The sequence below is a fragment of the Neolamprologus multifasciatus genome, chromosome 1 (genome assembly GCF_963576455.1).
Source record: "Neolamprologus multifasciatus chromosome 1, fNeoMul1.2, whole genome shotgun sequence".
Lineage (NCBI taxonomy): Eukaryota > Metazoa > Chordata > Actinopteri > Cichliformes > Cichlidae > Neolamprologus > Neolamprologus multifasciatus.
In genome coordinates, this window is record NC_140439.1 from 4,290,283 (window position 1) to 4,316,673 (window position 26,391).

The 26,391-nt window shown below is 40.5% G+C and overlaps 2 protein-coding genes and 1 long non-coding RNA gene across 14 annotated transcripts in view; 2 read left to right on the forward strand and 1 right to left on the reverse strand.

Moving 5' to 3' along the window:
* Positions 1 to 7,417, forward strand: part of lctla (lactase-like a) — a 20,401-nt gene extending 12,984 nt beyond the window's left edge. For 2 of the 3 annotated variants that reach the window (XM_085154615.1, XM_085154687.1), the window contains exons 10-14: positions 1,064 to 1,338; positions 1,613 to 1,739; positions 1,836 to 2,035; positions 2,118 to 2,181; positions 6,921 to 7,417. In XM_085154615.1, the coding sequence (XP_085010741.1) occupies positions 1,064 to 1,338; positions 1,613 to 1,739; positions 1,836 to 2,035; positions 2,118 to 2,181; positions 6,921 to 7,036 (782 nt within the window). In that variant the 3' untranslated portion in view covers positions 7,037 to 7,417. Of the gene's footprint in view, positions 1 to 1,063; positions 1,339 to 1,612; positions 1,740 to 1,835; positions 2,036 to 2,117; positions 2,182 to 2,303; positions 2,372 to 6,920 lie in introns of all 3 variants that reach the window. The other variant, XM_085154764.1, reaches the window with a different exon arrangement.
* Positions 7,418 to 9,452: 2,035 nt separating this feature from the next.
* Positions 9,453 to 23,429, forward strand: LOC146525154 (uncharacterized). Of its 8 annotated transcripts, XR_014873446.1 has the most exons (9): positions 9,453 to 9,574; positions 10,601 to 11,283; positions 12,015 to 12,075; positions 12,282 to 12,344; positions 15,566 to 15,663; positions 15,822 to 15,911; positions 18,342 to 18,575; positions 18,651 to 18,733; positions 18,825 to 23,429. It is a non-coding gene; the product is annotated as an uncharacterized LOC146525154 (long non-coding RNA). The 8 variants fall into 8 exon arrangements; XR_014873376.1 differs by lacking the exons at positions 9,453 to 9,574; positions 10,601 to 11,283 and adding an exon at positions 11,306 to 11,689 and having other exon boundaries at positions 15,566 to 15,682; XR_014873455.1 differs by lacking the exons at positions 9,453 to 9,574; positions 10,601 to 11,283 and adding an exon at positions 11,306 to 11,689 and having other exon boundaries at positions 18,412 to 18,575.
* On the reverse strand, positions 17,456 to 25,481 carry LOC146525155 (uncharacterized). 3 transcript variants are annotated; one of them, XM_085154881.1, is made up of 5 exons: positions 25,210 to 25,481; positions 24,944 to 25,005; positions 24,676 to 24,738; positions 21,205 to 21,249; positions 17,456 to 21,112 (listed from the first exon to the last, which is right to left on the reverse strand). In XM_085154881.1, the coding sequence occupies exons 1-5, from the start codon at positions 25,284 to 25,286 to the stop codon at positions 20,025 to 20,027; spliced, it is 1,335 nt and encodes a 444-aa protein (XP_085011007.1). In that variant the 5' UTR covers positions 25,287 to 25,481; the 3' UTR covers positions 17,456 to 20,024. The 3 variants fall into 3 exon arrangements, with proteins under 3 accessions (XP_085011007.1, XP_085011085.1, XP_085011158.1); XM_085154959.1 differs by having other exon boundaries at positions 25,321 to 25,480; XM_085155032.1 differs by lacking the exons at positions 24,676 to 24,738; positions 24,944 to 25,005; positions 25,210 to 25,481 and adding an exon at positions 22,676 to 24,247.
* Between the last annotated feature and the right edge of the window lie 910 nt (positions 25,482 to 26,391).

A 26,391-nucleotide genomic window follows, 5' to 3' on the forward strand; every position in this document is an offset into this window, starting at 1 on the left:
TGACTGGAAGAAATTAGTTTAACATTTAAACCTATTTTCTGCACATTCCAGCACATAAAATAAAATATTTTTTGTGTGTTTACACTCAGTCTTTCAAATAGATGCAAGTAAAACACAGCAGAAAATAAATAAAGTCAAAGACTAGCGGTCCTGTTGCTCTATTTTCACCTGTAAAGCAGGAGTGGGGTAGGCGGAGGGTTACCCTGGTGCAGGTGTGCAGCGGTCAGTGGAAGAATCCGCGAGTTTCTCTGTGAGTTTCCCATTACGTCGTAGCTACTCGGTGCTTGCTCGGAAGTTTAGGGTTTTTTTTCTCTGTAAAAAGAAGTTTTCTTCCCACGCACAACGGACACTAATGTTTTTGTCACTTTTTATGGAATCAAACTCAAAGTAAGGTCAGTACTTCCACGCTTTAAACGCTGCACGCTCATACTCTCTCTGCACTCGATATATTATCCATTGTTGATCTGCACACAGCTGTTGTCACGAACGTCGCACTCGCTTACGTCACTGTCATGAGACATTCTCGCAAAAAATCACGGTTTTAGTAACGCAGTAACGCAGCGTTCCTACGGCAAGTAACAGTAATCTAATTACCGTTTTTGCAATAGTAATCCCTTACTTTACTCGTTACTTGAAAAAAGTAATCGGATTACAGTAACGCATTACAAGTGACGTGTTACTGCCCATCTCTGCTTGTCACACAACTATGCACCTCACTTTCTGTGTGACCAGCCAAGAATAAGTCACCATGAATGCTTTTAACCTGAGTGAATGCACTATTACCTCCGCTGGTAGATGAATTCCTATATTCCAGTGTCATCATGTGTAGTAGCTGTACACATGCTAGTTTGAACAGAATACTGAATCAATCAAGATCCACTATGTAACACTTCTAATGACTCTTTGTTTGCATAAGAGGAAGTAGCATACTCAGTATTTAGTGCATTGTAATTTTAGCATGACTTCAGTCTGATATTATGCTCCTTATGCTCCCCCACCCCTGCTGTCATCGATGCCTTGCATATAGCTTCACTTAGTTTCAAAGTGTACTAAATTTCTTCAGGCAGGAAGAGTGGCCAGCAGGGTCTGGGAGCTTCGCGGCTGCCCGTCTTCTCTCCTCAGGAGAAAAGTTACATCAAGGGCACCTGTGACTTCTTGGGTCTTGGACATTTCACAACTCGCTATGTCACCCTGAAGAATTACCCATCAGGAGCTGGAGACAACTATTTCTCTGACCGTGACCTTGCTGAACTGGTTGACCCACAATGGCCTGACCCCGGTTCTGAATGGCTCTACTCCGTTCCCTGGGGCTTCCGACGCTTGTTGAACTTTGTTAAGGTACACATCCTGATTACTGAGCTTTTCAAATTAAAACTCGAGCTGTATTCGGGGAAAACTGGGGCTCTGTGTGAAACCACTGCATCGTGGACATATTCACAGTGCAGACTGGATGAACTGATCACTCATGACAAGTTCATGTACGGTAAATGTATCAGCATTATATAAATTGATGTCTTTCTGTTGTGAACCTGGGTGATACTGTATTCATTTGAAATATAGTTTTTCAGCAAATATAATAACAAAAATATGTGATATGGCATCTCACTAACAGACTCAGTATGGAAACCCCATGATCTATGTGACAGAAAATGGCGTGTCAGAGAAAATGCTGTGCACTGACCTTTGTGACGACTGGAGGATGAAGTACTTCAAAGACTACATCAATGAAATGCTCAAAGGTGAAACTCACTGTCTCAAAAACTGCCTATCAAATATCAAACCTGTGCACATTAGATATGAACGAATCAAACGAGTGTCCACGATTCGACTTACAGCGATAAAAGATGGGGTCAATGTGAAGGGCTACACGGCCTGGTCTCTCCTCGACAGCTTTGAGTGGGATGAAGGCTTCTCTGAGAGGTTTGGGCTCTACTACGTGGACTTCAGGAACAAAAATAAGCCACGCTACCCAAAAGCTTCTGTCCACTACTACAAACGCATTATCAGCTCAAATGGCTTTCCCAATCAGAGAGAGGTAAACGCTACACACTTCACGCTAAAAGTCCCCCATGGAGGTGAAGACACTACTTAAACAAGGGCTTGTTTGGGCTTTACAGGTTGAAAGTTGGAAGAGGAAAGCTGTAGAGACTTGCTCCTCCAGTAACCAGCTGCTGGCTGCAGGTTAGTATGATGAAGTAGTGCGTGGGCTGTGAAAAGCTTGGTGGGGCCAAACAAAGGAAAATTCAGTCTGAAGCTTGTTTTTGTCTCATCTAACAGGGTTTTTCTTTGTTTTGCCCCTCCAGCTAGAAGAAAGGAAAATCAGGAACTTGCAGGAATGGAACAGGCTTGGTCAATCCATGATGAAGTTTAGGTACATACTTTGATGCTGTGTGAGATTAATGTGATTCTCCCAGCTTTTACTGAGTCAAAACACATTTCAGCAACACATCAGGTACAGATAGGAGCCTTAGAATATGCGAGGGTGTTATATGTAAGCTTTACATTTACATGTCATGTGGTAAGCGGTCCTTAACTTTGGTCAAAGGAGCTTGCAAAGAAAAGCGTCTGGACTTCTTTAAGTTGCTTGAAGACGTTTCACCTTCATCCAAGAAGCTTCTTCAGTTCTAAGGTCAGATGGTGGCGAGTCCCAGATATAAACCTAGTGGGAGTTTCCCCCCACAGAGGGACAAAAGGACCCCCTGATGATCCTCTAATCGCCTGAGCCAAGGTGTGAAACTGGGTGTGGGTCACAATCAGCCAGAGTTTCGGGTGAGCTCATTGTGAAACCTGGCCCCACCTTATCATGTGATTTCCTGAGGTCAGATGGCCCAGGATGTGAGTGGGCGTTAAGGATTCTGGGAAGGGAACTCAAAACTGGATTATAGATGGCAGAGAGTTGGTGTCGTAAACCACCGCCTCTGTTCAAAGATGGTCGCTGGCAGTGGACATAGATGCTTCTTTCACTCCTCTTTTAAACCATCTGTCCTCTCTGTCCAAAATGTGAACATTGGCATCCTCAAAAGAGTGACCTTTGACCTTAAGATGCAAGCTCCTTTGACTACAATGACCTGGATGACTGAGAACCTTCACAGACATACGTCCTTAACTTTGAAAATAATTTCTCCATCCTGTCTTTCTTTCCCCATCTCCAGTACTGTTACATGATAACATCTTTTTCTCTCACAGCGATTGCACCTTTAGAGAGCAGACACACTTTGGAACAAACTGCACAGAAACTGTGCGTTTGGTTGTGTGTTTTTGATTTTGAGCTTCACTCCCTTTATGCTCACTCGTCTTCTGCTGTACTGCAGCCAGCTTTACTTACATCAGCACCATAAACAAATCACAGGGATGAGAAGGGAAAAAGGGCATGCTGAGGTTGTTAGCCTGCCACAGGATATCCGGGGTTTTTTTTATTACTCAGTAGAGGTGGTACATCCCATGATACGATATTATCACAATACTTAACGCACGATACGATATTATTGCAATTTTTTAAAATATTTTGCGATATTCAGATTCTGTACATAAAGGTAAACTTTATCAATATTCATTTTCTCTAATATCAAAGTCTCACACTCAGTCTTTCTCTCATTTCAGTTTGATTGTTGACAAACTGAACGGTTTGTATTACAGTCTAGTCCAACTTAACTGAATCAACCATCTGGTACAATTATAGCTATTCTGAACTATGCAGTTTATGAAAACTATGCAGCCCCTTCAGCAACTGAAGAATTTGAAAGTAAATTAAAACAAAATATAATTTTACATTAAATAAAAAAGTTTTAAACTTAATTAAAATAAAACATGTCTTAAATTACAGTTTTTCTCAGTTGCTTTGGTGCATTTCTCACAACAGAATTAAACTTTGCACCACTACTAAGGCTCTTCTCAAAACAATTAGTGCAAACTGCAAAACATGGTGGATAACTTACAAAAGTGAGTCACTTCATCAAAAAGAAAAGTCAGTTGTTCAAAATAAGTAGTCAATGCTTCAAAAGCAAGTCCCTTAATCAAAACAGATAACATATTCATCAAAAGCAAGTACTTATATCAATCAAAGTGTCAGGGCTGTCACAATTACAAGTCATAACACCAGCACCTTTGGTCACAAAATCAAATGGTTTGAACATGTTCTCATTGTGACGGATTTCTTTGTAGGTGCTTCCCAATGACATGTCAAGTCTGGACAGCATGCATGGCATGTTGAAAACCATAAATTGTAAAGGAAAATCAAGAGACTTCATATGCACTCTTGATAATATTCAATTGAAACTGTTCACAGCATTGTGCAACTGGGGAAATACAGTAAATCAAACATTTTACAGCAAACATAAACTCACTTAGACAGTAAACCTTACTGCAGTAGTTATGAAACAAAAAACGAACAAACTGAAAAACACACACTGCTGCATATCAATCATTGATATCTAGACGCTCCCATCTGTCTGGACTGATATTTGCATCAACATCACAGCGAATGTCAGCTCTATCGATGCATCGGGGAAAGTATCTTCTGGAGTGTCGAATCCACCCTCTGCAGGACTCTGCTGTGATGTCATCACAAGCTGCATCCATAGCTGCTAGCAGGGTCATTTGGGTATGTGGATGCCTGTCATATACCTTCCACCTCCAGGAAGAGAAAAACTCCTCAATTAGATTTAGGGATGGAGTGTAAGGAGGAAGAAACTCCATAAGCATCCTGTCGTGTGCTGCAAACCACTGCCTGACTACAGCAGAGTGATGGAAGCTAACATTATCCCAAACCACTACATACATTGTCCGATTGGTTCACCAAGGTTCACATGAGAAAAGTAATTTATGGAGATTTTCATGGAAACTCCTTAAAAATAGGGTTTTCAAAATGGGTGTACAAATTGTTTGACAAGATGTTCAACAATTTTGAGTGCACTGACACAAGCAATGAAATGAAGACTATTAGTTGTAAGGACAATGACTATTCAGCCGGTACAAGTATAAATAATTGTGACATTCATGATAAAAGCAAGGAGATAGTGATGAATAGCAAGTCAAAAGTGACCATTCTTTAGATATTTGTACTTACTCAACTGCTTCATGTCCAAAGGCATTTGCCATTGGATGAAATGAACATGAAACCGCTACAAGGTTGTGCCAAAACGACTACATGTTGTGGAGGTTGAACTAACTATTGTGCAAAGTTTAATTCTGTTGTGAGAAATGCACCAAAGCAACTGAGAAAAACTGTAAAATAAGTAAACTGTCATGTTTATTGCTGCCAAAAACAAGTTAAACACATTTGGACAGTGAAGGAGTGTCAGGATTCTTGCTCAGAAAAAGGATCAACATGCTCTGAAGTCAGAGCACAAAAACCTTTTTGTAACAAAGTATCGATTTCTGCTGTCCCTGTATCGATACATTATTAGCAAACAAAATATCACCATACTACACAGTATCGATTTTTTCCCCCACCCCTATTACTCAGCAAATATTGCCATACTGGCAGGACACAAAAAATTAACTAATCTGCTTATTAGATTGAAATTAATTAAAGGGGGCAGAACGCTATTCCACGTCCTTCCAGCTCAATTTAAGCCCTGCTCACACATTTGACAATCACTTAATTAAATTAATCATTCCGAACATTATATAATACCCTAACCCTAACATGTTCTTTGTTCAGATTAGTCAGCCACCAAGCTCATGCACAACATAATACAACAATGCTGAATATCCTCGCAGGTATTTTTAGAGTGTAGATGGTGGTGAACGGGTCACACAAGCTGCTGAATAGAATCATCTTACACCAGGAATGAACCCATATTAGAAACAGCCAAAAGTAATACAGTCAGAGCTTCACACCATAAACATATTCAACACGTATTTCTACATTTATATTTAGTTGTATTTGTAACTCTAGGTATTTGTTACTGCTTTATCCTTTTCTTTGTAAAATTGGTATAATATGTTTCATGCTGACGTATATAAAGGGTTTTTCTGATCCTCACCACCATAGCATCCCATCTTATCATTCTGTTAAAAGAGTGCTGTGCTTTTGCACTAAGGAAATTTTATTTTTTAAGTTTTATAGTACACAACTAAATCAAAAATCTAAGGCCACGTTCACTCTGCAGGTCTTAAAGCTCAATTCCGATTTTTTGATTAAATCCGATTTTTTTGTCTGCTCGTTCACACTACAAATAAAATGTGACAGCAAACGCGCTCTAGTGTGAACGCTCAAAGCGCCCGCATGCGCAAAAGAAGACGTCACACACAACGCGCTCTGTTCAGACCCAGAGCAACAGTATTGTTTGACTGATGACCTTAATATAAAGACTTCGGACTTTACGTTTCCCAATTTTTGCTTTAAGTTATTTTGTTATTGACATAATAATGTAAATAACCTAATAATGATCCTTATTGCTGTTTTAGAGGAGCGCTGCTTCAAAGGATAGTTGCTGATTTCTGTCAGAATCTGCAGATTATACAGTACAAATAAAATGTTCACGTTTCTCCAACGTTGTCTTCCCAGCAGGTTCACCGGATGGCCAGGAAGCGTTCGCGATGTCTTATCGGGCGCTGATAATTGGCGTCTGTCTTGTGTCAGTGACGTAAAAGACGGATTTAATGCGACTTGACCATCATCGGATATGTATCGGATTCAGTACCACAAGTGACCCAGATCGGATTTGAAAATATCAGATTTGTGCCGTTCACACTGTCACACCATGATCAATATGGGTCGCAGAGGGTTAAAAAAAATCGGATTTGATGCGCTTTCGCCTGCAGTGTGAACGTAGCCTCAGTAAGCTGGGGCTCTAAATGTATTATGTATTATTGTAGGGTCTACCTTACAATATAAAATGCCTTGAGCTGAATAAATAAAGCTGAATTGAATAAATGGCGATACACTAACTCTTGGTTCCATGTACGCGTTGCAGATCCATTGATAGGCCACATGGAGATGGTAACAGAGATTGTGGTTCCCACTGTGTGTACACTCTGCATCCTCATCAGTGCGGTTTTCTTCATGTTCCTGCTGCGTCGACGCCTCTGAGTGCACACAGTCACATCACTGAGAGCTCACAGAAAATGATCTAAGATTTGCTTCCATGCTGTAAACTTGTATCCTGTCTCAAGCTTATTGCTGATTTAACTGTCCTGCTGCTGCTTTGAAAAAGAAATGTTTGGGGGTCATCATGAAAAATCCAAAAGCAAACGTCTGTCGCCATGTGAGACTGAATTTGTGCTCGATTATTTCATTAATCAGGTGACCCTGTGTGATTTTTGAAATAGCTGTATTCTCTATTGGCTACCCAAGTTCATTTTAGAGAGGTGTTGGCTTGTGTCCATAAGTTTCTGATAAGATTGACGGGGAGGAGGTGATGTCCATGCTGTGGTCGTGAAACTTTAATTAAATATATTTTTAAGAATTCAATGGTGAGTGATTATTTAGGTTCATTTCCTTTTTATTACTTTATCTTATGAAAAACAACCAATGCAAAAATATAATAAAGGAGCCCAATGCGCGACCACCCAGTAAACTTTAATCATCTTTCTGATGCGGTCCAGTGTCGATGGCTTTACCTGCACAGGTGTTCCTAATAAATAGATCAAAATGCTTTCAATTGAAGCATCAGTAAATTGTTGGTTCTTGATAAACAGTTTGATTTATAATTTTATTGATGCTCATTTGTATCACGTTGTGTTTATTGTGTTTTCTTTTGCTTTTTTTGAGTAACAAAAATCAAAAGTAATTGTAGTGAGCAGGAAGAGCCTGGAGGGACACGCATGGGAAACAACAGGAATATAAGTCGCTTTGAGACAGACTGCGTCTTACATCTAGCCAGGTGGGGTGGAGTGGGTGACAGTAGCAGCAAAAGTGAAAGGGAAGGGTTACAGTAAGGTAGTGAGACCTGTTGTGATGTATGTTTTTGCAGTTACGGACAGCGACAGGATTAGAAACGTGCATATCAGAAGGACAAACTCAGGTTGAGGGGCTTGCAGGCAAGGCTGAGATGGATATGTTTAAAAGTGGATATACGGGACTTAGGATGTTGAACGATCAAGCTACCATGGAAGAGGAAGACCACGGAGAAGACGCATAGATGTAGCTGCATGGATGTCGAAGGACGACACCCTCGGTGTAGGGTAAGATGGAGGTAGATGATCTGCTGTGGCAATTCCTAAAGGGACAGGCTGAAAATAATAATATGAGCTCTTTATCATTTTTTGATTACTTCAAAACTTGAACTGGAAAAAAAAGCTGTAGAAAACAACCTGCTGAACTTCAGAGACTCCTGCTGGCTGAACAGGCTTTCAGGCTTCCTTCTGTTCCTGCACTGGAATCATGTATTTTTATTGTATGAAAACACCCCAAACCCTGAGTCAACCACAGACGGACAGAGATTTTTCTATGTGTGATGAGCCTGAAATATAATGGTGTCTCAGGCAGATGATGCATAACATTGATTTAGGCAGCTGGAATCAGTTTTTAGTGGAAAAATGGTAAATAGACTGGTTCTTATATACAGTAGTGTTTTCCTACTGAAGCACTCAAAGTGTTTTATAAATGTTTCATTCACACATGAACTCTTTTTTTATGCATAAGTGCTTTTTATCTTCACACTGTCTAACATTCACATGCTGGTAAATGCGTCAGAGAGCAACTTGGGGTTCAGTATCCTGCCAGGGATAGTTTGGCATGTAGACTGGAGCAGCTGTTGAACCGCCAACCTTTCGAATAGTAGATGAAGGGAAGAGAAGAGAAGAGGATACTAGCAGAAACCAAAGTAATGCAGGGAGTAACGATGGGTTTTCCAGTAGGATCTAGAAAGACAGTAACAGAGTGTTAACAGTGGTGAGGTTTGTAAAAAAAACAACAGGTTAGCAGATCTATACCTGGAATTTTGAAACATCAGATTGGAATGTCAATCGGCTGTTCTTCTTCAGAGAATTAAAATAGGATGCATAAGCTTGTCGGTTAGGCCATATATCCCTTCACCCCTCAGGTGCCAAAAACATGGACACATCAATGTACTGTGCTAATCACACCAAGAATTTAAAAATAATGTACGAGATAAATGTTGTAACTGTGGTGGGCAGCAAATTATCCCATAGAAACACAGTTATGTAGAGTCAAATACAAGTTACTCTGAAAGAATTTCGGTTGAAAGTGCAACACCAGGGAATATGGTGTGCCCTTCCATCCATCCATCTTCCATCTTCATCCACTTTATCTGGGGCCGGGTCGCGGGGGCAGCAGCCTAAGCAGAGAAGCCCAGACCTCCCTCGCCCCAGCCACCTCCTCCAGCTTATCCGGGGGAACACCAAGGCGTTCCCAGGCCGAGAGATATAATCTCTCTAGCGTGTCCTGGGTCTGCCCCGGGGCCTCCTCCTGGTGGGACATGCACGGAAAACCTCACCCAGGAGGTGCCCAGGAGCCACCTCAGCTGTCTCCTTTTGATGTGGAGCAGCAGCGTGCCCTTCCTTATTATTCTATTTCTTGGATTGTGGTTTGATGAAAGGGTGACAGGGGATATTCAGAAAATAGTAGACAAATTGCAAGAAGGCATTAAATATAATTCAGTGTTTAGTAGGGGTGCAACGATACTCGTATCGATATTGAACCGTTCGATACAGTGCTTTCGGTTCGGTACGCATATGTATGAACAATACAAAATTTTTAATTTATTTTATCAACTTTCCTTCTGACGATGCTGTCTGTGTTGAGCGCTCAGTGGATCTGTGCTCGACAGTGCAGCCTAGGCGGAGTAGTCGAACACAGATTCACCGAGCGCAGGGCAAGCTAGCTAGACAGAAGCTAAGCTCCTTGCAACATGGCAAATTGAACCTCCCCCACCCTCATTCAGATCTGGCGTTTGGAACTATTTTGGTCTTCATGTGACGTATGACCCTGAAGGTAAGCGCGTCATGGACTAAAGTAAAACAGTATGTTGGATGTGCCAGCAATGCTCAATTACATTGGTGGGAACTAGTGTGTTAGCGCAGTTAGCTCATTAACGTGTTGGCCGTCCAGCCCCAAGCACCTGGCGATCCGCAGTAGCTCGTTAACGGAGATTTGCCGTGTTGTCATTTCACGTCATTTCAATGAGATTAACGCTGACAGCACTAGTGGGAACACAACGAATATGACTGTACATTTACTCCGACATCATCCTAGTGCAAAGACAAGTGGAAGCAGCCAAAAACAACAAGCACGCATGCTACAAACTTTACCCGAGTCATTTAGACAGCCGTTAGCACATGATTCTCCTTATGGGGACCTGATATGTTTAATATGCTGCTGAGAATATAGCCCAGAAGAAGCGTATAGTAGAGCTTTTATTTTGGAAAGAGACATTTCTCTGTAATAAACTCTCTTTTCCAAAGATGAGTGATTTCTCCATCAGATAGATTTATTTTTTTATTATTTTGTTGTTTCAGCAACATTAAATTTAAAAACTGTACTTTTGAGTTAAAATATATATTTATAATTTTAATAAATGACAAATTAAAAAGGCATGAACATTTTTTTTGTATCGAAAAAATATCGAACCGTGACACCAAAGTATCGAACGGAACTGTGAATTTTGTGTATCGTTGCACCCCTAGTGTTTAGGTGAAAGTGGGTTCATCAGATCTGTGCTATACTGTAGATGTGTTGTATATGATGCAGCAGCAGACACAGCTCTCCTGAAATGAAACTGTATTCAATATCAGGCAAGATTCTGGATAGTTGTACTTAAAACAGCTCCAACAGCAACGTTATTGGTAGACACAGAAAAATGTCATTAGAAATCAGAAAAGAGCTGCTAAAACCTATCTCTCTAGCAAAAGTACAGGGTCATGGACAAGATCACACAGAGCATAGTAAGGGGGAAAAAAGAGATGGAAATGTGATAGAAATAATAGGAAGGAAGGTTTCTAAAATTCAAATTAAAGTAGGAGAAATGACAAACACAAGCTTAGATTTGGGCACACTGGTTTAAGCAGTACATTTATTCATGATAGGGAACCACAAAAAAGGGGAATGTGATTACTTTGGTAAACACGTTATGGTACACTGTAAGAAATAACTGGTTAGGAGAAGATGACTGACCTATGATCTCAGTAGAATAACAGCACACTGAAGCTCATCGACTTACTGTAAAAACACTCATGAGGTAAAAGCAGGGGCGATTTTAGCCCCCAAAAATGCAGAGCGATGGTGTCTGAGACGCAGCGGAGCGGAGGTGGAAGCGCCTGCCTTAAAACAGGACATATTAGCTGCATTTAACCCTAAGTTACTCTTTATATAGTTAGGTAGGAGCAGGGGCGATTTTAGCCTATTTTTGGGGGTGCTTCAGCACCCCAAAAATGAATCAAAGCACCCCCAAAGATTTCTTACTTTTTTTGACAATATTTGCTGTTTGTGGGACACACTACTAAAAATATAAAAAGCATACAGTACGTACTTGAGATGGAACATTTTAACAACAAAAGTATAGATAACCCCTCTCCCCTCCCAAAATGGTTTGTTCCAGCTCGCCTCTCCCCTGCTCTGGCGCCCTTTCTGCCAGAGCGATCGTGTCTGAGACGCAGCGGAGCGGAGGTGGAAGCGCCTGCCTTAAAACAGGACATATTAGCTGCATTTAACCCTGAGTTACTCTTTATATAGTTAGGTAGGAGTCAGGCCATGTTTCTTTTTAGCTGAAAAACATTACACCAGGTAACCTGCTGTGTTGAAAACGTGTTTTCCGGCGATGTTTCTACCCTACAATCCGTCCTGCTCTGTAGTAAAATCAGCAATACTTGACCGTCTTGTTGCTCCCATTGAAATGTATACAGCCTATTTAAAATCTAAAACTTAACATTATCTGTAGCCTGCTGTTGTTACCACTGTCCTGTTTGAAAAGGAGAGAAGCTGCTTATTTTGTCATATGTGCCGATATTAAACCCAAAGTACTTACTAGCTAACTGACTGGATTCCCATTAACCTTATAACTGCTGTTGTGTGTGTGTGTGTGTGTGTGTGTGTGTGTGTGTGTGTGCAGAGAGACAGCCAGGTTCATGATGGATATGAGGAAGTTTTTTCAAAAAAGGAGCCACATTCAGGTAAACGTGTAAGATCAAATGATCCATCAATCAAGGATAATGTTGGATCAGTGTTTCAATATTTATATCCTTTATTAGATGTTCATGTGGTTTGGTTATTTGCCTTTTGGTTAAAAGTAAACTGAGAGAGGACTTTTTTATTAGTGATCTTAATAGTATTGTTTTTTAATCTAATTGAATACAATCTATTTGTGTATGATTGTCAGTCCAAAGAGGGAGAGAGGAAAGAGGAGAACATGAGGAGAAAGTACAAGTTCAGGAAGAACCAGGTAAGAAAACAGACAGGGAACAGTGACAGGCACAACACAAACTGTTAAACTGGCAAAGAGAAAACTTTTTGAAGCTCAAGAGTGAGGCTGGTGCCATCCCAGATATGTTAACATTGTACAATCTTCTGGATAATCAGATCTTCACCACACTGAAAACTGTTATTCAGGTTGCCCTAACAAACCCAGTTAGCAGCTGTAGCTGTGAGAGGTCTTTTAGTGTCTTGAGTCAGCTCCATACCTGGCTGAGAAGGACCATGGGTCAAAGCAGACTCCAGCACCTGGCTGTGCTGCGAGTCTGCGACATAGGATAAAAGAAAAGAAAAACTCTGCAGAGCCATATTAGTATCTGCAGTAAACATCTTTTCATACGTTGTACCAGAGGCCAAGGTGTCTCCATTTTTCTAATTTTTTTAATAATATTTTGTACATTTAAAGGACTCTTCTATTTTTGGAGTGTATTTTTATGTATCTGTATTGTATTATACAAACACTTTAAAAGTGAATCTCTGTCCAAAAAATGCACTCAGTTTACTTTTTACTCACTGTGAGCATCATTCATTATTCTCCTCAGTAATTAAGGTTAGGATATGTTTTTTATTCCAATCCATTCTTCAGCATTTAAATAACCTTTATCAGATTTGATGGTTTTGTTACAGACTTTTCAAAAAAGTGTTTTGCTTTTCTTTCACAAATGTGGGATTAAATTGTGTTAAAATGTACAAAACAGTGATGTCATGTTTTGTGACGAGGACCCAGGCACAGACAGACTTGATGAATTTAAGAATCTCATGATTTAATAAAGAAATTTGCAGACTTACACAGAGATGGTAAAATTCTGATGACTGATAATGGAGATGAAGACAACAGACGATGAGGACAGGGAGGAACAGAGGGAACTCGGGACAACTGGAGACATTTAAGGATGCAGGGACTGACAGAGACAGGGAAGACGTCTCATCGTGACGAGTACAGTTTACCTTGCCTGGTTGAGCAGCTCTCTGGGTGCTCAGCACCCCCAAAGCTCTGATCCTAGAATCGCCCCTGCTACCATCCAACCCAACATAATACACAAATGCACGGCAACGCCTTGAAGTCATTCTGTTGTTTCCAAAGAACTGATGAGAAAGATGTTTGACGAGCTTAATCTATGTGTTGGGCAGTAGTTTGTGTAGGAGTCATATGAGTTGTTCCTTTATTGATTAAGTGGGTTGGTTTAAATGCACTCACTGTATTGGTACACGGGTGTGGGGCGTGACTCATGGGTGTGTTAGGTGATAAATGTGGTTGCACTCACCTGATGTTGATGAGCAGAAAGGGAGGGTGAGCATGAGGCGAAACCTTCTGTTGAGCGCAGCTTGAATCATTTTGATGCATTTTTGACTGTAACTTGATGGTTTATGTAAACTTATGCACTAAGTTATGCAACAGGCCAATGTTGTAATTTGGCATAGTACATGGTGCAGTTATTTGTGCAGTCTGTGCATTTGTTTAATGGTTTGAGCCCGTGTGCCGATTTGTATAGTGGACAGTTGTATGTGGAATAAAAGTAGCACATAGTACAGATGTGTATCTCATGTGTTTACTGTTGCGCGTCATCTGTGTCCTCGTGTTGAGCCTGCCGCGGCCGCTGGCTGGAGGAGCCGCAATAGTTTGGATATAGAGAATGCTGGTGGCATGAATGAAAGTCTTTGAAGCTTCGTCCAGCGATGAAACTGAAATCATAATAGGGAGGGATTCTCCTATCAGATGCAAAGATGAATTAACAGCAAAATTACAATATGTAATATGTATTTGTAAAGAAATATTATAGACAGTTTTGAAATGATAGATCTGTAAAGATGTCAAGCAGCTTCTAGATGCTTAAAGGAAGCAGTAAGGTCAGTTTCCCTTCTGGGTTTTCAGTAGTGATGTGCGATACCACTGATTTCCTTTCCGATCCGATACCAAGTAATATTCAGGGAGGTATCGACGATACTGATCCGATACTTTGTACAAAAACTTATTTTATTTATTGTATCTCAAATTATAGCATCATAATGATTACAGGACATCAGAGTACTTGTTTCCAACAATGACGGCAGCTGCTTAGTTTTAATATTACTCTTATTTCTCTTTCTGGGTCGCAAAAAAAAACTTTTAACATATTTTCAGGTGAGAATGTAGCTGTGTAAACTTCTAACTTAAAATGTTATTGTTTGGTTTTTTAGTGTTTTATTTGTTCGTGAGTAAATCAGTTTGGCTGAGATTAAAGTTATTAGATTAGATTAAATTAAATTTATCTTTATTAATCCCTCAGGAGGGTTCCTCCGGGGTTTTCACACAGCTGAATAAACGTCAAACAGAAAACTGATTAAACAGAAGTGTGAGACGGTCGAGAGTTTACGTCAGCGCCCGGTTATATTTTAGATAGCAAGGAGCAGACGGCAGTTTCACTCCACCGAGGGAGCTCGTGACGTACTACCCGGCTTTCTTCAGACCGCGAAGGCCGGGTCCTCAGGTGGAAGCAGCCTCTGAACTTGGACACCCCCGCTGTTTCCGGACATTTAACGTATTTTATCCGATAAATAAACACTGTAAAATGTATTTATCCCCCCACACAACAACCTTTTTGAATGTCTCCCTAGTGTGGCCACAACACCTCACGTTTTTGCCACACGTATCGCAAACCGCGTCTCAGTTTTTGTGGAGGTAAAATAGGTTCGCACATGACTCCAACTACGCTCAGCCATTGTTGTGAGCGCGCACGCCAAGGGGCTGCGAGACATTTATACAGCCGTATTTCGCAAATGACTATGAAAGGCGGAAGAGGAAGTAGTTCCTTTGACTGTAGACAATCCCAATGTTATAGTTTCTTTCCACTGTGTTCTTGTTAATGATAAACTACAAACTTACCCTAAATTACTAAAATATCGATATTTTAATGTGAGAATTGATTCTAGAACATAAATGATTGGTATCGGAGGAATCGATATTTCAGGATCGATCCGCACATCATTAGTTTTCAGCATTAATAAAGAAACCTGCAACAAGGTGAGTGATGTTTGAGGTCTAAAAGAAATCAACACAGAGAAATGTTTACAGTGCTTTTCTACCTGAACATTCAAAGCGCTCTATACAGGTCGCCTCATTCACAGCTGTTCATAGAAGCCCTTTATCTGTGCTTTCTATCTAACATTCACACACATTCATCAGAGAGTGACTTGGGGTTAATGTCTTGCCAGTTAGCACGCAGTCTGGAGCAGCCAGGGATCGACCCAAAAACCATCTGATTAGTAGATGAGCTGCTCCACCTCCTGAGCCACAGCCGCCCCTTTTAGAGGTAAAGAATCAATTAGAAAGTAAGGACAGTAATTTTTTGAGGTGATTTGATTAAAAAAATCATTTTTGCTTCTAATTACATAACAAAGGTGTAATTACATCGTCCAACAAATTGATACATTGTCATAAACGTATCATTTATCTACTAAAAATACACAGGAGCTGGCGTCATGTTGTGGAAGCTGCCATCTTGCCCCACCATCATCCACTGGCTGATGGGCATCGCTGCTCCGCCTTTTCATGTTTTATGTAAGTGGATTTATACATTACTTTGAATTTAACCTCCTAAGACCCAAACTCTTCCACAGCATGCATTTTTAATTTGTCTTTGATATTTGAGCTGATTGGGTCCAATGAATGTAAACACAAAGAATTACCAGATTTTTTTTTTTAACCTTATTTTTGTTTTTATGAAAAATCGAAGCCACATGTGAGGATATTCATTTAAAATTTTGATAGAACTGTAGCAGTATAATGTCCCCGTGAATGGATATCAGGCCCTTGTAGAGCAAAATTGAGTATTTTGGTCTAAATAAACCAAAATGCGATGTCCACATATGTGGACGGCAGGTCCTAGGAGGTTAAAGATGTCAAATAGCTCTTTCACACTACATATGACCGTTTCACATTTGTACATGTATATTTTGGTGATCTCTTTCTCAGTATGTTTTTCTTCTTATGGAAATAAGCTAAGATTAAACCGGTTAATGTTAGGCTCCTGTGTCCTAAAAAAACCACACCTTTCCCCTGATAAACAAATTGATTGGATTCTCACATTGTGTGGGAATTGATTATCAATTACAACTTTGAGCCACTTCAAAGAAAGTTTCACAGCAGCAACAGAAAGTCCAGATGTGGAAACAGAAGGTTTCCACATTAAAATATCCATATTTTAATCATTTTGGGTAAAATTGTAGTTTTTCATAAACAGGAACACAGTAGAAAGAAACGATCATTCGGATTGTCTACATTGGAAAGAACTACTCCCTCTCCCGCCTTTTATAGCCATGTGTGAAATACGGCTGTATAAATGTGTGGCAGCCTCTGGCGTGCGCACTCACAACAATGGCTGAGCGTAACTGGAGTCATGTGTGCACGTGTTTTACATCCACAAACAGCCGAGACGTGGTTTGCGATACATGTGGCAAGAAAGTGAGGTGTTGTGGCAACACCGCTAACCTCGTCAAACACCTCAGAGTAAATCATATCACAGAATATGACGAGCTTATGTTGAGGCGAACTGAAGAGGAGGAGGACAGGTGCTGCTAGGGCGAGACATGTAAATGACCTTTAAATTTGGTAAATATTTTGTTACAGGCATGGCCCTTTAAGGGTGAAGCCTGATGGGAAATGTATTTTGGAATGTGTGTGGCGGGACTGCCGTGTGTGGGTGTGTGGAGAGAGAGCGGAGAAGAAGAAAAAGTAACGGTTAGCTACAGAAGAGACGGAAAGGAAATAAATAAAAGGAATATAATAACTCCCTCGACAGCCAGAGTTGTGTCGGCGATGCTCGCTGTGAGTAGACTGTTTCAGCCCACTGTACGCGGTGTTCGTGCCTTGGAGAAGAAATAAAGTTCGGTGAAGCAGTTTCCTACGCCTCCTTCGATCTTTTTGCTAGCGGAGTTGACCTGTATAGTAAGCTGTTGCCGGCTACGAGCCAGTTACGGAACTTTCAAGTAACTGCCAGAGGTTTCCTTACTACGGTTCGGGACCGCGGATCTGGCGCAATTTTTACGTTTGTTTGAAAGGCACTTCGGTTTTATTCTGAAATCCATGCTTTTATTCTGAAATAGGAAACTGGCGCAAAACCGTTAAAGGGCTGTTAGTAATGTTTCTTTTAGGATATGGTAAATAGTGTGCCTTAAAGTGAAAAATATGTACGTTTCCTTTGCCAATTAGTACCTGGCTGACAGTGGCACAAGGTTTGTTAATGTTTCCTTTAACGGAATAAGTTACATGCAATCAAAATGTCGTTTAATAGAGTTTATGTTGTTAACCTTGACCTTTATGTGTAGTTGTAAGTTAGTGAGGTGATATAATGAATTGAGTGATGTAAATTTGATGTATATGCTATATGTGAGCAGGAGAAATTTGTTTCCTTTGATGTTATGGTATTAATATTGCTGGTTTTGTTTTGCTCCTAGCTCTTACGGTGTCTTCACTGAATGTTTCAATAAAAACCTTTCCAATAAAACCTCTGTGAAGCATCAGTATAAGAGACCATCATTCAGCCAGGTGATGCTACAAGACAGATGTCTCTCACGGAGTCCTTTAGTGCTGCAGGCAGGCAACATGTTCAAATAGCACAGCTTCAGTTTTTTTATTTCTATATGATGAACTCTGCATTATTAAGTGATAAGAACAAGTAATCTGATGTCCTGTAATCATTATGACGCTATAATTTGAGATACAATAAAAGAGTAAAGTTTTTGTACAAAGTATCGGATCAGTAACGTCGATACCATCCTGAATTTTACTTGGTATCAGATCGGAAAGGAAATCAGTGGTATCGCACATCACTAGTGATCAAACGTCAGGCCAAGCTGGAACTGCTTCCTGTCTTCTGTAACTTCTACAACACTGTCCAATAGAGACACATGAATGAAATGCAGTGTCATTAAAAACACTGATGATCTTTATTTAAAAATGTAATATATTTACATCTGAATAAACTTTTAGGCATTACGCTGACGGACGGATGGATGGATAATGAATGCTTTCTCATCCTTCTTGTCATGCACCATGGAAGTGTCTGAGGGGCTTTTCCACTTGGAATCGGGATACTGTGTCTACACTTCAGAGGTGGAGTTTCCAGCATCTCACCTGGGCCTCATCTGCAAACAATCAGCAGGAGGGCTTCTTAAACCAGCGCTGCCTGCTACTCCTCGCCAGTTTGTTCTGCCATCTCCAGTGGTAACTAGGCTTCACCTCTGCTCCAGTTCTGGCTTGCTGCTTCCCTGTGTTTAACCTTGTTTTCCCTGTGTTCAGGTCTCCTCTGCCAACATACTCATCCTACCCTCAAACTCCCTTACCCGTCCAGCACTATTCATTTAAGATGTGATGGAATCAAAGTAATTATTTTCAATCAAATGCCGCAAAGGAATATTTTCATGTGACACAGCGTAAATCTTTCAACTTCAACTTCTTCTCCCTCTGTTGCAGAATTCCCGTTGGATTGTTCCCATCAGGAGCCAGGTGTTCAGTCTCTCGATAGCTTTTCCTCTGGTTCCTGCTCTCTGCTGACACTCCTAGCTCGAGCCACGTTCTCCATTCGCTCTCTTTAAACAAAGTCTCATAAATAGTTTAACCATGTGCATTGAATCTGCATTTGGGTCTAAGCTTTCTATGGAGGGAAGAAATCATCACAGTGACATCTATTCAATTTTGAATTCAATTTTAATAATAATAATAATAATGATGGATTGCATTTATTATCTATAAATTAATTTTATTATCTATAAATAAAATTGTAAAGTGCTTTTCAGGACCCCTCAAAGCGCTTTACAATTTTATTTATAGAGCGCCAAATGACAGCAACAGTCACCTCAAGGCGCTTTATATTGTAAGGTATACTTACAAAGAAAACCCCAACAATCATATGACCCCCTATGAGCAAGCACTTTGGCGACAGTGGGAAGGAAAAACTCCCTTTTAACAGGAAGAAACCTCCAGCAGAACCAGGCTCAGGGAGGGGCGGCCATCTGCTGCGACCGGTTGGGGAGGGGCAAGGAAAACAGGATAAAGACATGCTGTGGAAGAGAACCAGAGGTTAATAACAAGTACCATTCAGTGCAGAGAGGTCTATTAAACATAGTGGGTGAAGAAGAAGCACCCAGTGCATCATGGGAATCCCCCGGCAGCCTAATGCTGGGCATACACTGTGCGATTTTTGGCCCATTTTGAGCCGATTTTTCAGTCGTGCGACCGTTTTGGGCATCGTCCCGAGTTTGGCCTTGATCGTGTGTCGTGCATCGTCTACATGGGGTAACGAGAAGCGATTAACGCCTCACGACCAGCTCCCGATCATCAATCGTTTGCTCGTAAGAAAATCAAACCTGTTTGAAATCCTGTCGGTCGTCCTGAGGGTGTCACCGCAGCGTCTCACACTGCGCACGCGCAAACGCAGAAATGAGAGTGAAAAGACGGAGTAGAACGGCGGTGCGGCATGTGATCTGGACACAAGCCACGGCACAAACTTCTCACCCCTGCGAGTCAATCAGTTTGAGCAGGAGCTGAATAACGTGACTGAAAAAAATCGCAGCACAGTGTATGCCCAGCTTATTGCAGCATGGAGGATTCAGGGTCACCTGAGTAGGCCATCAGCCTACTAAAAGGATACTGAAGAAACCCGTCGAAATAGTCTTAGTCTTCATCACTGCTGCTGGTGGACTCATTTGAACACCTCCGAAATTTGCACACAGGCAAACATTCCTCTTCTTCCTCAAAGTCCTCTCGGGAACGCTTCCTCGAGCCTCCAGCTTCATGGTTGTCAAGCTCTTCGTGCGCATCTTCAAAAAGTTCATCACTGCTGCTCTCAGAGTGGTCGTACACAGCTGAGCTGGTCCCCGAATCAGAGTGTGCAAGCCTGGATTTTTTGCTATTACGACCTTCTTCGTCAACATCTTCCTCTCTGGACCTTTTCGTGGATCCACCAGGCTGCGGCTCTTCTTCTGTTACCTGCTGATTGATGTCCTCATCGGCAATATTACCAGCATGAGGACAGCCCACGCTATCAGTGTCAGAAGCAGAGAAGAATTCAGAGTCATCATCAGAAAACTCCTCGCTCCATCTGATTCTTTTGTTTGGTTCCACGTCTTCTTCATCCATCTCTCTAGACCTCCTCCTGGAAACACCTGGCTGAGGGTCCTCTTCTGGGATGTACTGGTGAACATCCTCACAGTCTTCAAATGCCTCATCAGAATCCTCATTTTCAATGCCACCAACAACAACAGCATTATGATCCTCATGCTGTTCATTGTTGTCAACATTGGCATTATTGTCCCTCACATTAACATTTTGAATGTTGACATTGTTGTCAGCATTGGCATTATTGTCCCTCACATTAACATTTTGAATGTTGACATTGTTGTCAGCATTGGCATTATTGTCCCTCACATTAACATTTTGAATGTTGACATTGTTGTCAGCATTGGCATTATTGTCCCTCACATTAATATTTCGATTGTTGACATTGTAATTGTCATCGTAAAGGTAATCGTCATATTGATTCAATACTGAAGCTATTAGCGCATCCAGCCTCCGACCAATATCACGGAGAGCAAGATAAAGATCGACCATGTAGCCCCGGAGTCCACCAATATCTTCGTTAGCTGGTTGGTTAGCTGGTCCATCAACTGGTTCATTAACTGGATCATTAGCTGGTTGGTTAACTGGTTCATTAGCATGTTCCTGATCTCCACTTGAAGACCTTTGTGGGGTAACCTGCCGGTCTGCAAGATCATTTAATCTTTTAATTAGCATTCATAACTATCTGCTGAAAATCTGTTTTTCATCAATTTCAAGACTGAGCACATGTGCTTACCATTACGGTAATTTTGGAATCCATCTCCTATTCCACTCATTTTGACTACAAGGAACACAAAACAACAATGATCAGTAAACCTCAACTCAGAATGTTCAGAGAATTTGCTTTTTTTGTGATGACTTCAGGCTGCGTCCGAACGTACACGGCTATGTTTGAAAACGCACGTTTTCCTTTTTCGTTTTAAAAAAATCCAGTCCACATGTGCAGTTTTGAAAAAATATCTCCTTCCACATGTAAACGCTAAAAACAAACTGAAACGCTGTCAAGAACACGCGTGACGTCAACAGCGGCGCACACTTTTGACATTGCCTGAGTAAATGTCCGTTTTCCTCGTCCACACCTAAACACAAAAACGTCGTTTTCAAAAATCTCCACCCTGGCAGGAGTTTTTAAAAATCTCACCAGTGACTCAATCTGCTGCTTAGGTGTGGACGAAAGGCCCAAATGCAGAGACAAAGCTGCGCTTTCAAAAACAGCCGTGTACATGATGCCAACAGGCTGAACAAACTGATTAGAAAGGCTGGTTCTGTCCTGGGTGTCAGACTTGAGAACCTGGAGGAGGTGTCTGAAAGGAGAATGCTAAAAAAGCTTGTTTCTATCATGGACAACCCCTCCCACACCATGCACGCCCCCATGATGGACCAGCAGGGCAAACGCAGCAAAAGACTCATTGCCCCGAAATGCAGAACTGACTGCCACAGTAAATCCTTTGTGCCGGTGGCAATAAGACTGTATAGCGCTTCCTCAGGTGATTTTCCTGAGACGATTACCAATGTTATTCTGTTCCCTTCCAGACTGTGCAATATTACCCAACAGTACCTTATTGAATATTTGTTTCATCCCCCATCATACGCTGCTACTCCCTTTATTCTATTGCACAATACTACGTCACTTTCTAGAATCGCCTGCACTGATAGTTCAGTTATTTATTCACCAGGATGTAGTTATATATATTACTTTGTTGTTACTGTATATTACTGTACACTACTATTCTTATTGTATATATTGTATATCTTATATCTTATTCATCTGTTCCTCTGTCTCTCCTGCTGCTTTGAGCATGACAAAAGAATTTCCCTCGGGATAAATAAAGCTATTCTTATTCTTACATGTGGACGCAGCCTCAGTTTCTCAGAAATTATAATAGTTTGTTTGAGAACAAAAGTCTTTTCTATTTTCCTAAATGAACAAAATAATCTCAGAAATAATCGTGTTAAAAAGAGCTTCTGTCACTCAGATATGATTAAGAACATTTTCTCATTTATGTATAATTTGTCAAATATTACATCAGTTAAGTCTTCATTTGTTTTCCTGAATAATAGATCCACATCATCCTCTCTATGATGGAAAATATAGTCTAGTCTTGCACAATGTAAAGTACATAAATACTGTCCTGGCAGGCAGGAAAATCAGGCTTTATATATTTAAGTAAATGATCTTAAGTTTAGAAACTGAAATTTGAGCTTACTTTAGTTCTTGGTAAATTACAGAGCAGTTAATCCTCAGGGAAACGTCGAAATGTCACTAAATAGTGGTCTGCTTTCATACGGCTGCAGTGTCTCTTCAGTTTTGTGTTCATATGCTGATGTTTTCATTCAAAACATGCTTAAATGCTGTGATGTCACTTTAGCAGCAAAGACTGTGGAATGTGCAGAGATTCTTTTTACATCAAGTTCTTTGCTCAGAGTTTGATATCTTTTAAATGGAGACAAAAAAAACAGACAGAAGTGAATCTAAAAGACTAAAGCAGTCAATGTGTTATTATTTTTATTTATTCTAATAGTTCCTGTAAAGTTCTACTCTAAGAGATTCATCTGGGCCTTCATGCAGGATTAAAGCTCAATAACACACAAAATATAAAACATTTCTTTATGGTTGTTAGGCAAAGTTATCAAACATATATCCACTAATATGGTCTCATTCTTGCTCTGCTCCCTCATTTTTCCCTGGAGGCATCGCTATGGCAACAAAACAGCATGTTCCAAACAACCGAGCTGTTTCCAGAGCGTAATATTTAACATGTCTTTGTTATCAACTTTATTTGTACAAATCTGTGATGTTGATGTGCACAACGTGGGCTTTAGACCTCGGAGGGTTAATCAACAAATCACGAAAAGCTAGCTTTAAATTTCTGTTCATGACGGTGCAGATTTCTGACAGTTTGTGTACTTTAAGCATTTAACAATTTGATTGTTTTCTAATAAAAACTGTGTGAAACTCAAGTTAGACCTGTGTTTGTAAATGAACCGCCCCATGTTGTGTAGCTTTCTGGATTTTATACTTATTGGGCTACATATTAATTTACTATACAGGCTATACAGTAGATAAAATCTAAACTCACATGTTTTATGTAACTAAAGTGTTTAATCATGTGGGCTACAGACAATAATCAAGTTATGGTTTTCCCAGCCCGCTATGTCTGTGTCAGGGGCGATTCTAGGATCAGAGCTTTGGGGGTGCTGAGCACCCAGAGAGCTGCCCATCCAGGCAAGATAAACTGTACTCGTCACGATGAGACTTCTTCCCCGTCTCTGTCAGTCCCTGCATCCTTAAATGTCTCCAGTTGTCCCGAGTTCCCTCTGTACCTCCCTGTCCTCATCGTCTGTTGTATTCATCTCCATTATCAGTCATCAGAATTTTACCATCTCTGTGTAAGTCTGCAAATTTCTTTATTAAATCATGAGATTCTTAAATTCATCAAGTCTGTCTGTGCCTGGGTCCTCGTCACAAAACATGACATCACTGTTTTGTACATTTTAACACAATTTAATCCCACATTTGTGAAAGAAAAGCAAAACACTTTTTTGAAAAGTCTGTAACAAAACCATCAAATCTGATCAAGGTTATTTAAATGCTGAAGAATGGATTGGAATAAAAAACATATCCTAACCTTAATTACTGAGGAGAATAATGAATGATGCTCACAGTGAGTAAAAAGTAAACTGAGTGCATTTTTTGGACAGAGATTCACTTTTAAAGTGTTTGTATAATACAATACAGATACATAAAAATACACTCCAAAAATAGAAGAGTCCTTTAAATGTACAAAATATTATTAAAAATTTAAAAAAATGGAGACACCTTGGCCTCTGGTACAACGTATGAAAAGATGTTTAGTGCAGATACTAATATGGCTCTGCAGAGTTTTTCTTTTCTTTTATCCTATGTCGCAGACTCGCAGCACAGCCAGGTGCTGGAGTCTGCTTTGACCCATGGTCCTCCTCAGCCAGGTATGGAGCTGACTCAAGACACTAAAAGACCTCTCACAGCTACAGCTGCTAACTGGGTTTGTTAGGGCAACCTGAATAACAGTTTTCAGTGTGGTGAAGATCTGATTATCCAGAAGATTGTACAATGTTAACATATCTGGGATGGCACCAGCCTCACTCTTGAGCTTCAAAAAGTTTTCTCTTTGCCAGTTTAACAGTTTGTGTTGTGCCTGTCACTGTTCCCTGTCTGTTTTCTTACCTGGTTCTTCCTGAACTTGTACTTTCTCCTCATGTTCTCCTCTTTCCTCTCTCCCTCTTTGGACTGACAATCATGCACAAATAGATTGTATTCAATTAGATTAAAAACAATACTATTAAGATCACTAATAAAAAAGTCCTCTCTCAGTGTACTTTCAACCAAAAGGCAAATAACCAAACCACATGTACATCTAATAAAGGATATAAATATTGAAACACTGATCCAACATTATCCTTGATTGATGGATCATTTGATCTTACACTTTTACCTGAATGTGGCTCCTTTATTTGAAAAAACTTCCTCATATCCATCATGAACCTGGCTGTCTCTCTGCACACACACACACACACACACACACACACAACAGCAGTTATAAGGTTAATGGGAATCCAGTCAGTTAGCTAGTAAGTACTTTGGGTTTAATATCGGCACATATGACAAAATAAGCAGCTTCTCTCCTTTTCAAACAGGACAGTGGTAACAACAGCAGGCTACAGACAATGTTAAGTTTTAGATTTTAAATAGGCTGTATACATTTCAATGGGAGCAACAAGACGATCAAGTATCGCTGATTTTACTACAGAGCAGGACGGATTGTAGGGTAGAAACATCGCCGGAAAACACGTTTTCAACACAGCAGGTTACCTGGTGTAATGTTTTTCAGCTAAAAAGAAACATGGCCTGACTCCTACCCAACTATATAAAGAGTAACTTGGGGTTAAATGCAGCTAATATGTCCTGTTTTAAGGCAGGCGCTTCCACCTCCGCTCCGCTGCGTCTCAGACACCATCGCTCTGGCAGAAAGGGCGCCAAAGCAGGGGAGAGGCGAGCTGGAACAAACCATTTTGGGAGGGGAGAGGGGTTATCTATACTTTTGTTGTTAAAATGTTCCATCTCAAGTACGTACTGTATGCTTTTTATATTTTTAGTAGTGTGTCCCACAAACAACAACTATTGTCAAAAAAAGTAAGAAATCTTTACAAATGTACATCTTTTATTAGATGAACACGTGGTTTGGTTATTTGCCTTGTGGTGAAAACACACTGAGAGAGGACTTTTTATTAGTGATCTTAACAGTATTTTTTTTCATATTTTTTTTCATATTAATGTAATTTGTTCATCTAATTGAATACAATCTATTTGTGTATGATTGTCAGTCCAAAGAGGGAGAGAGGAAAGAGGGGAACATGAGGAGAAAGTACAAGGTCAGGAAGAACCAGGTAAGAAAACAGACAGGGAACAGTGAAACAGAGAGAGTTGACTACCAAAAAGTGATAGACAGATGTGCCAGTCAAGGTGAGGCGACGTAGGTTAAAATAAAATTTAAAAAAATCTACAGAGCCATAGTAGTATCTGCAGTAAAGATCTTTTCATACATTGTACCGTAGGCAAAGTTGCAAAACAGTGATGTCATGTATCCTGACGAGGACCCAGGCACAGAGAGACGTGATGAATTTAAGAATCTTATGATTTAATAAAGAAATTTGCAGACTTGCACAGACATGGTAAAATTATGATGACTGATAACAGAGACGAGGACAACAGACGATGAGGACAGGGAGGAACAGGGGTTTAAATGCACCGAGGAGACAGACAGAGGACAACTGGAGACATGTAGGGATGCAGGGACTGCAGAGACAGGGAAGACGTCTCATCGTGATGAGTAAAGTTGATCTTGCCTGGTTGAGCAGCTCTCTGGGGGCTCAGCACCCCCAA